Raw genomic sequence first — 11,295 nt, 5'->3', positions numbered from 1 at the left:
CTCCACTTTCTAATTTTCAATAAAAGAATGAAAATGCGAAGTGTCATATTCTATATACATGTTGTTTTTAATGGCCATGTGAAAGGAATAATGGATGGTTGGTGGAGGTGATTTGAACATATTGACCCATTTAGTTATATAACAATTTGATTCTCAAAAACAAATTATATGTTCACCAAAAAATAAAAATTTGCTTAAAAAAATAACAATTATTACATGCTAATAAGTGTTTTTTTTTTTCTTTTTAACAAATATATAAATAAATAAATTTTGGGATGTCCAAATTATTGGGGAATTCCAATAATCCCAAGCTCATTACTCTAAAATATGATGTATAATTGAAGATGAATGAGTTAGAGCATCAGCAGTGGCCCAAGGTAAATGGTATATGTTAAGGAATTTACAATTGAAAGCAAAAAAACAAGCCAACATCAAGCCTTTTATATGTTTTGTATCCTAAAAAAAAAAAAAGTAGAATTGTGTTACAGTACTGTCACAAATTTGTGATGGTACTGTAGCACAATTGTAAAAAGAAGTAATATTTTTTTATTCAATCCTCTCCCCTCCCACTCTCTCTCACGTCTCAATCTCTGTCTCTCTCTCCGTACTAGCTTTTATTTATGTTTTGAAATATATTATTTTATTGTGTAAATCTATTATTTTAATGTGCTGTATTATAAAATAAAAGTTGAGATGTTGAGAATATTGTAAAATGTTATGGTATAATTGATAAATTAAATAGCTTTTTGAGATGGTAAAATAGAATAGGATAACATTCACCATTGTGGATGCTCTTAAATAGCCTTGTAGGTGTATTGAAGAGATCATAGCAATTATACAATCATCATTGCATTCATATTTATTGTATGCATTTGCAAAACCAAAAGTTTTGGGATGATACCTCTATCTCAAGCCATGTTGAACCAAAAAAAAAAAAAAAAAAGTCATGAGAATATTTCATATTGCCATCATCCTTTCCTTTCTCAGAAAAACAAAAAACACACAGAAATTCTTTGCTCTAGAAAAATCCACATTTTCTAACCCCCCAAAAAAAAAACAATCCATCATTTAAAATTTTTAATCCCAGAAATTCAATTTCTTAACCATAAGGAATCAAAAACTATCTTATGTAGCATGAATTAAACATAAGGTTAACTATTTGTTTTTCCTATTTATTTGGTAGGCATGTAACTCAGTCTAACGTATTCCCATTTCTTTGGTAGGCATGTAACTCAGTCTAACGTAATGTGAACAAAGTTGTATGAATATATAGTCTGGACTATAAAATATTGATCAATTTATTCAAGGACATAAAAAAATCAAAAAATCAAAATTTAAACGAAAATTTAACATGAATTACTTTGTGCGTGGATATGTATATGTGTATTCATAATATGAGTTATCAAATTTTTTTTTTTTTTTTACACAAATAACATATTTGATACCAATAAACATAACAAATAACATATTCAATTTCTAGCTTTTTCTCAAAAATAACCCAAAAAATGACCAAAATACCCCTAAACCCAAAAAATGACAAAAATACGCCCAAAACCCAAAAAATAACCAAAATACCCCCGAACTCAAAAAATTACCAAAATACACCCGAAACTCAAAAAATAACCAAAATACCTCCAAAATCCAAAAAATGACTAAAATACTCCCAAAACCCAAAAAATGACTAAGTACAAGCACACTATATCTCTTTTTCATCTTTTTATTTTTATTTTTATTTATTTTTATTTTAAGCAGGTGCATTGATTTTGTTAAGAAATTTTATGACAATCTAATTTTATTTATTTATTTATGATATGCTTAAGATTTCTATTGAAATTAATGTTTCAAAAGTATTTTCCTTACATGTTTGAAGGAAAATAAAGTTATTATACATATGTGTTACTGCTTCAATGGACCACCGTGATTAAAAATATAACATGTATGGTGACAATTGTAATTTAGTTCGTACATTTTTTTTCCTTCCAATTTCTCTTGGACAGTTGCTTTAATATGATTAATGATATATATGCCATCGAGTCAAAGACAATTAGGACCACCTGATTGATACAATACAGGGTTTTCTTTCGTACACACTAATTTGAGGCCTGCTTAGAAATATTTGGAGGCGATCTATAATGATAAACTCATACCTCACTTTATATAGTTTGTAAAGAGCTTTCAAGCTCGTCTCCAACAATGTGGAACCCATAATGATGAATAATCTGTAAGTATAATATTTCCTTCTAAACAAAAAAAATTGATGTGGCATTTCCTCAATAGGGCAGCTAAGTGGGAGCCATGAAGATTTAACACCACCAACAACCAAAGGTAAAATCTTAAAACCCAGTACATTAAAAAAGAAGACGAAAAATAACCTATCCAACAATGTAGCACTTAATAAGCAACAAAAACCTAACTTTAAAGCTTCCTTTCACCTAGTCCTCATCAACATATGAACTAGATTAAGATAGGCACAAGTTGCCAAAATCCTCCACTAGGCTTTCTTCCTCAAAATCATGTACAGCTGAAAAAGGAAAGCAAAGCATTTATTAGTACATCAAATACAGATTAATGAATATTGCGAGCATGTAAGTGATAAAAAAACTCAGCATTTTGAACCATTCTAAAACCTGACCACTCAAATAATGTGGCATAAAGAATTATAGGTTAAACAATGTTGCTTGTGTTGTGTTACAACTTACAAGTTCTTAATCTTACAAATAAATAATTATAGGTTAAAACAGAAAATGCCAAACAACATATGAAAATTATCCAAGTTTAATTGCTTCTTACAATCACAAGGTGCTCATTTCTATAGAATGTTAAGGGGGGGGGGGGGGCCCTAAACAGTACTGGCCTAATTGACATGAAAAAGCACAAGACTAAAAATCCCAGCTAAGTTTCATAACAGAAGCCCCGACCGAAAGGAAGGAATGCAGCTTTTGGACCCTTTTCATTTCCCAACAAACAGAGCATTTTGTTTGATAGAATGACAAGTACTTTGATAACAAGGAGAAACTTTAGTACAAGATTGACCAACCCAAATATTGGGCAAGGAGACTTGGATAGTTAAATCAATAAATTGATAAATAGAGTGCTCATGAGAAATGAGAATGACATACAGTGCAAAAGTATGCTTCTCTTCACTTGTTGAGAAGTGGTGTATTGGCAGAGCAAGGTTTTCATCTTTGAGGGGCCAAGTAAAAACATTATTTTGAATAACATTGCATTATTTTCATCTTTGAGGGGCAATATTAAGGATAAATATTGATGTAATAACATTATTTTGAATGAAGCCAAATATGAATGAGAATTCAGAAATATATACTTCTGCCTTAAACAAAAGATATCAATTATAAATTTAGTGATAAGAACAAAAAAAAAATGTAAAGCAAAATCATTGGTTCATTATGTTAAATAATTAAATTATAAATTCCATGATATCCTATCTCTCCTTGGCAATCTATCAAACACTAACCATGCACTTTGAACATCACCACATTTCACATACATGGTAATCAATGCATTCACCACATCCACATCTGACTCAAACCCAAATCTTAACACATGCACATGAACCTCCCTTCCAAGAAAACACATCCCTCTCCTCCATCTTCCCAAACACATACCAAGCATTACCCATATCACCAAACCTCACAAACATACTCAACAAAGCATTACCAATGCTTACCGAAAAGATAAAATTAGAAGATGTAAACTGTTTGGTAACGGAGAAAACGAAGGAAAGCAAAAGAAAACTTTTGCGTAACTAAAGAGAGGAACCAAATCCGAGATTCGAAGCTTACCGATGAGTGCTAGAGTGACCGGAAAGAGATAATGTGAATATTCCGGCGAACAACTTAGAAATCTGCTGGAGCTTTGAAGAGTCTTGATGTGTCCGAAGCTTTGAAGCTGCTGAAGCCGTGATTGGAGGCCGAGAAAATGAGGAAAAACGAGGGAAAATGAAAACCTAACCCAGAAACGTCTAAGCCAGTATGTTTTCTCTGCTACGGTTTTTGGGTTTTTTTTTTTTTTTTTGGTGGGATGGGCTAGGTTGAGTTTGGTATATCATTTTTGGGTTAAATGGGGTTGAGTGGGTTTTTAGTTAAAACCCAATTATTTTTGGGTCTAATTGGGTTGATGTCCATTTAACCCAACTAATAATTGGGTGGGTTTGGGTTTAATTAAAGCGGGCGGGTTTGGGTGGGCAAATGAGTTTGGGCTTATTTTGCCACCCCTTAGAACAGATACAACTTCAGAGGGTACTGCTAGAATTTTTTTATCTGTCTACATAACAAAATCAAAATAATGGAGTATATGAGGTAATACTACATACTCATGTGCCTGAAGCAACATTTGCATAAATTCACAACACTAAATTCTGAAATGACAATACACCAAGTGCCCAACAACTTATCTCCCGTCATATATTTTTAAAAACACTTTTTTTTTAATCATTGTGTTAGCAACCCCCATGATGACCATCATCAACAACCTAAGCCCATACTAAGCAAAAAATTTCCATCGCGAAATCCATATGGAATTTGAAAAAACAACACATCACTAATCTCGTCCTCAAATTTCTTGAACAAACCTAGAATAAGAAAACAGCACCAACCCAACACCCCAAACTTCTCCCCCCAAAATATAAAGAATGTATTACAATGTAACACCCAAAAATAAAAAAATAAAATAAAATAAATAATCTGCAGGTGAGATATAACAGAACACAAACTGATAAACTACAGTACAATGCATATCTGGAAACATAAACTGAAGTTATTGTATCTTGATGTAAACCTTGGACATATAATGCTAGATAGGAACATATATTTTCTGCACATTATTAAATAATGCTATATGCATATACTTGGAAATATAATAGCATTCTAAACTCAAATTGAGGATGTAGAACTGCAGTGTGTGAGCATCAGGTTTTTCACCCAAAACAATCAGCATGGTCATTTCAGCACTAGGACTCATATGAACAAATAGATAAAATAGGATTGGAGAACAAAAAATTGTCAAACTTGTCTTATAATCTGACAGTTCAAACAAAAGTCCCAATATCAAGGTACCTACGGCTAAAACCACCCAAATAGCCTCTTGCACATAATTTCATAATCAGACTGGCCTGGACTGGACCAGCTGGTTTTTTGGCAAGAAGTTCAGGGAAGTTGTGTTTTTGGAAAAATTTAAATTAGAGGCATGTGCAGGGACTCAAACCCAAGCCCCCCAGGCAAGAACTTGTGTTTGACATGCTAACCATTAAAGCAAGTCAGCTTCTTGGGTCTTTATGTTACAAACTATTATATTTATTATATATAATTGAACTAATATATTTTATTTTGTCAAGATTTGACCTTGGTTGAACCCTAGTCCGACCTTAAAAAAAGCTTGAACCTCTCACTTTTATGGTTCTTTAATGTTATTTATTTACGTCTTAAAAAAGAAGCATTGTAGCCAGCGGTTCTAAACCTTGCACTTTGTTTGGTTCGGTTAAAATGGGGTGAAGAAAAGACTGGGGGCTCAAGTGTTTTCCTCTGGAACAACAAAAAATAATCTGCCTGAAACAGGGAGAAGATGGAGAGGAGAGAAAAATTCAAGGTGTACTGCATCTTAAGAAAGAAACTCAATACAAAAGTGTGTGGTTAAAATGAAATTCTAATCTAGATGCACAGCACATCAATTCACTCCTCAAGCGTAGAATCTGCACTCACAGTTGCACGTTGGGACTGCAAAACAGAAGGAAAAAAACGCAGGGGGGCATTAGTATCAAAATTATACGACTTTAGTTCACATTAATGATGATGATGATCTCAGGAGGTAACATGTGTAAAAGACAAATTACAGAGGTTGTTTGAGCCCTTAAGGATGCCATTTGTACCCAAAAAATCAAAATAAAATAAAATTACTAAATCAAGTACCTCCATGGATTTCATCTCATCCAGCGCAGCAATCTCTATTCTAGAAACCAAGGTTGCGTTCTCTAAAGATTTCAGTTCATCTCCACCCTCTTCAGCTTCCCTTTTCCGTTTTTTGGACACTGCAACCTGGTAATTCGGTTTTTTCGACACTGCAGCCTGGTAAAAGGAATAATTTTAATGTACTGACGAAATCAAATCCATTGTGATGTCAAGATTAGGGAGGGAGTCTAAATTTTTACCTGACGCTTTTTGGTGGCGCCAGACTCAACAAAATAGTCTCTGTTTTCTGGGTCTGACCTAATCCAAATCTCAGCAGAGCAATTTGTACATTTGAGGCATATCAGGCAGCATTCAAAGTCTAGATACCTCTGCAATGAGAAACCAACCATTAAAAATTCAGTTCACTAAACATAGGATATTCAAATATTGCATGAAGAAAAGAGTAGTGGAATAGAACATGGGGTTTTTTAATTTTACACCCAAATTGTCATTTTACGTAATTTATTAGTCTATATAATTCAGGTTAGAAAAAACACATTTTTAACATTTATATAATTTAATTACTTTACAACCAAAAGCAAGTTCTATGTAATTTATTCTAGATTTTAAGCATTATTATTTATTTTTGTTTGTGGTCTATCTAATAATTCCTCACTCAAAGGTAGCAGCTGGCACATGCATGTCCTGAATCATTTGTATCAGCAAGAAAGCTCTTTTCTATTACTTTTGCCATACAATTCATACCTAATAATATCTGCCATACTTTCTCAATATTAATAATAAAATAATAATAATAATATCTGCCATAAATGGATAATTATTAAATCTACGTCCCTGCATTCCATTCAAAAATTATAGTTACCGACTGTGAAGGTGTTAAACCCCTATTTTTCCTGGTCCTAACACAATACATTCAAAGATTATGTATCAAATACAATTAATTAAAATGCACAAATAAATTAAAGAAATTAAGGAAAATTAATGTAGTTCACATTATTCGTCCATCACAACAATTAAAATTGACATGAACATCAAGAGAAATCTACTAAAATTTATTATGCTACATTATTCAAAAAAAAATTTTTTTTTTGAGAAGATTATTTAGTTTATTTTATATGCAAACTTTTTAACAAAATAACAAAATTTAGTACAAAATTGGTTGTAACCGAAGGTTACAATCTTATTCCATATATTTTATATGGTAGTGAATTTTGACAAATCCTACCTATTAGATTGCATTTTCTTCTTATATTCTTCCATGCTTAAATTTCTAATAAATTTAAGATAATAATTATGTCATCAATAATTGTTAATTGCAAGTTTTGTAATTTAAATTTATGCAAAAATATAATTTTATAGATCATATAGTAAATAATATTGATTGGTACAAATCTGACATGTGTATTAAAGACGTAAAGAACATGCTAATCTATTGGTTAGATTTTTCAAAAATATGTATATATTAATGATATTGTAGCTAAATTTTGTCCTTAACAAAAACTATTATTTTATATGAACATTTGGCGAATTATTTATCATGTAGAGAGAATTAATTCTATGATGAACTCAAAATGAAATCAATAATTTATCTCTATGTTATATTGATATTACTCATGCTAGAATTTATATGAATGTGAAACATATTTTTATAAAATATGGGGTACCTATGACATCGGCAAGGGCTTTTTACTTAAGATCTCGATTCTTAGTCTAGGACTGACGACTTCAACGTCAGGCATGCTTGGCAACTTCGAGGTTCAAGTTAATAGGACTTTCTTTAAGCTATGACGAGAATAGTTCATATTTATAGTTTTCGATACTAATGATGGTAATACCCTTAATTTGGAGCAGTAAATCCTTCGATTGGGACTCAGGACATCTGGCGTTCAAAGCCGACTTCCATCATGCCTGCATCAGCCGTCCGAAACCCAGACTTAGATTGTAATCGTGTAAAGCTATAAGGAAAACCCTTGGCCAGATCTCACATCCCAATATGTATGGGAAAATGAATTATTGCATAAAATAACATATCATAAATTATTCGCATAAAAAAAAGTATACGAATTATGCCTATATAATTGCATTGTAGTGTTATGTTTTCTACGCTATTAGTTAAAAAAAAAAAAAGCATTATACTATTGTAGTTTTCCATAGCCTAGACTATCATTTCATAAACATTAATTATTCTAAATCCCTAATCTAGTTTGTGACGTAACATGTTCTGCATATTGAATGAAAATGTTATGTATACGTGATGCAAAGGTGCAAATCACTATGCAAAGAATGAGTTGACATTATACTCAATTGTACTACAACTATCACATGTTTTATCAATTAGAAGAAAAAAAAAATCTTCAATCTATAATAAATAAACTAGGCTATGCATTTTTATTTTTGACAAACATAACCAATGATGACAAACTCTAAATTAACCAATATAATGCAAAGTAAAAAAGAGAAGAAGGAATTAAACTGACTAAAACGATTACTTGCATGCACGGCTCCTGGAATAAGTGTTGGTGGTGCCCCCTCAAAAAAAAAAAAGTGTTGGTGGTGAGAGCTCCTTTTTTTATCAGCATCATAATTTGATGCTGTAATGGACAACTATATTCTCCACTCAAATGGTTAACTCATCATCAACTCTCCTTATGACATATATGGAGTATTGTGTCGTGGTTTGTGTTTTATCTCTAAATGTTAAGTAGATGACAAAAATGTTGTTAGACTACCTAGGTCTTTAGCTTTGTTGGTAGATGCTATAATTGATTTAGGTGTTTTTGAGTGAGGGAATGCGTGTTTAGAAAAATATATGCTTCATAATTAAATTCGTCATTCCTAATAATTTAAACTTTGAAATAATCGATAATTTATTATGGTATCAAAACAAAATGTCCAGAATTTGATCTTTGCCTCCACTTAACCTCCATTTAAAATATTAAAAATCTCACAAATTGGACTACACTTTTTAAGCGGAAGTCTAGGTCCACACTTGAAGAAGAGCGTTAGAATTATATTGTTAAATAATTAAATATTCATACTCGACATTCAACCCACTAATAAAAAATAAAATAAAAAAGCTTAAAACCAACTTCCAATTGACAAACACCTTTTGAGTCAACCTAATTCAAGTCAGGGGGTTGGTACGGATTGCAATTTAAACCCTCCCTAGCCCACCAGAATGAGGCGGATTTTATATGCCCCGCGTTGCAAAAAATGGGGCGAAGACAGGGTTAAATCCTACCCATGTATGTAAGGGTTTGAGACGGGTTGAGTATTAGATGATCTTGCCTTGTTTATATTTAAAAAATAGAAAAATATTTTTTATATGACATGTATATGTTCTTTAGTCTTTCAAACTTTAAATTTATTGTCTTTTGGTGTTGTGTCATTGAATTTATATTTATATTTTTAAAATTTAAATTGTTTGTAATATTTAATTTTGTATTGTTTGAAAGAAATCCCATTTCATACCCAGATTGGAGTTAAAAACAACGCTAATTGATTGTGAAATGTAACGAATGACTTGCTATACCTGTTGGGACTTTTGTTGCCTCTCCGAGTTATTGGAATTTTGAGCAACTTTTTAGCTGAGGGAGGGGTCTTTTTTTTTTTTAGTTGGGTTTCTATAATTTAGCTTCTTGGTTGATTTATGAAGGAATCTCTACTCGTTGCTTTGGTAGTATTTAAAACTTGTTTCATCTATTTAGCTTGAGCCTTGACTCTTGAGGTTGCTTCATTAGGGTAGCATACAAGCTTGAATGAGCAAAGTCAGCAAATTCCACTGTCGAGACTAAATTCTGTATTTTCTTTCCATTGGCCAAACCTCTTATAATCAATCATGTCTCTTAATTATGATTTCTTATTTTTTAAATTGAATGGTTTTTTTTTTGAGAGAGTTTCAACCTATGGCGTCCGCTTTTGATAATAGCTCTTTCTCATCAGACCAAGACACCAATCAGTTTTTGGTGTAGGCGGGGATTGAATTCCAGATCTCTTATACAACCATCAGAGACTTTATCAGTTGAACTAACTGGAACCCACAAATTGAATGGTTTAAACTTTAAACAAGCATTCCTTTTTTTTTTTTTTTTGTTGTTGTTGTTGTGTTGTTGAGAAACATTAAATAAATATTCTAGATGTTAACTTACTTTCTTTTTTCTTGAAAAACTTACTTATAGGAAATATTTTATATCTCTAGCATTACTCTTTTGCATTTGATAGGGAATATTTTTGTGCATCATCAGCATTTAAGGGGATTTGAAACCCAAATTTGGCCTGAATATTATTTGCAGATTTTAAAAGGCATGATGTGGGGGAGATAAATTACTTGTTTTATGTTGCCTTCACACCTTACAATTATATTTAAGTAAATTATTTATTTTTCCCTTCAACTAAGATTAAATGCATTATTAACTAAAATTAAATGATGTAGTACAATTATTGGGGAGCCATAGTCAATACGCATTAAACAAAGCTCATAACCAATATTGGTGGCTTGGCTGCTGTAATTTGACTAGAAATTAAAAAGTTGGTAAGATTGACCTTGTGCAAAATCTGACCAAGAGAGGACTTGCTGAGTAATGAGTACGACCATGTGAGAGGGAGATAGCGAATATTATGAGTATACTTATAAGTTATAATCTAAGATACTTGTGCACTATATAATGGGTTATTATTATTGTTATGTTAGGAGCGAGTACAGGGTGCTTATTCTTGAACAAGTTTCTATAATATTCTCAACCTCACACGTGAAGTTTTATTGACCTAACACACACACACTATATATAATATATATACAGTAGAATTTGATTGTAGGATGATCGTTCCATCATAATTATTTTTATTATCAAATCAATATACTATTTATTTTTGTTATGATGGTTTGAATCCGAATCCTTTGTTTGATGACAAATTTTTTTATTTATTTAAATTGAGCTAACTAGAATCTATAGTTTTATTGATATTAAGACAAGTAAGTGTACAAATTTAAAAACCTAAAAAAAAAAAAAAAAACCTAAAAAAATCCATGAATTAATTTTTTAGTCATTGAACAAGAATGATATATATATAATATATAATATATATATATATATATATATATTATATATATAAAAGTCAATTATTTAATTTCATATTGTCTAGGATGTGCGCTTGGATGACCACGCTATTTTTGAGCTAGAAATCTTTTTTTTTTTTTTTTTTTTTGAGAAAAAGCTAGAAATTGAATATGTTATTTGTTATGTTTATTGGTATCAAATATGTTATTTGTGTAAAAAAAAAAAAAAAATTTGATAACTCATATTATGAATACACATATACATATCCACGCACAAAGTATAATTCATGTTAAATTTCGTTTAAATTGATTTTT

The 11,295-nt window shown here is 31.2% G+C and overlaps 1 protein-coding gene across 3 annotated transcripts; it reads right to left on the bottom strand.

Moving 5' to 3' along the window:
* Positions 1-2,208: 2,208 nt before the first annotated feature.
* LOC136067772 (uncharacterized) lies at positions 2,209-6,336 on the bottom strand. 3 transcript variants are annotated; one of them, XR_010629190.1, is made up of 5 exons: positions 6,164-6,333; positions 5,925-6,080; positions 5,718-5,732; positions 3,804-4,284; positions 2,209-2,521 (listed from the first exon to the last, which is right to left on the bottom strand). XR_010629190.1 is itself a non-coding variant. In XM_065774030.1 (4 exons), exons 1-4 carry the CDS (start codon positions 6,311-6,313, stop codon positions 2,492-2,494), a joined length of 351 nt encoding a protein of 116 aa, XP_065630102.1. In that variant the 5' UTR covers positions 6,314-6,331; the 3' UTR covers positions 2,209-2,491. The 3 variants fall into 3 exon arrangements, 1 of the variants encoding a protein (XP_065630102.1); XM_065774030.1 differs by lacking the exon at positions 3,804-4,284 and having other exon boundaries at positions 6,164-6,331; XR_010629191.1 differs by lacking the exon at positions 5,925-6,080 and having other exon boundaries at positions 3,804-5,732; positions 6,164-6,336.
* Between the last annotated feature and the right edge of the window lie 4,959 nt (positions 6,337-11,295).

This window comes from Quercus suber, unplaced genomic scaffold (genome assembly GCF_002906115.3).
Source record: "Quercus suber isolate HL8 unplaced genomic scaffold, Cork oak 2.0 scaffold_85, whole genome shotgun sequence".
Lineage (NCBI taxonomy): Eukaryota > Viridiplantae > Streptophyta > Magnoliopsida > Fagales > Fagaceae > Quercus > Quercus suber.
This window is presented reverse-complemented; position numbering and strand designations above follow the sequence as displayed.

Coding starts and splice junctions, on each gene's coding strand:
- LOC136067772 (XM_065774030.1), bottom strand. CDS start 6,313: ATGGTTGGTTTCTCATTGCAGAGGTATCTAGACTTTGAATGCTGCCTG. Junction 6,081..6,163: donor GCGCCACCAAAAAGCGTCAG/GTAAAAATTTAG, acceptor TCCTTTTACCAG/GCTGCAGTGTCGAAAAAACC.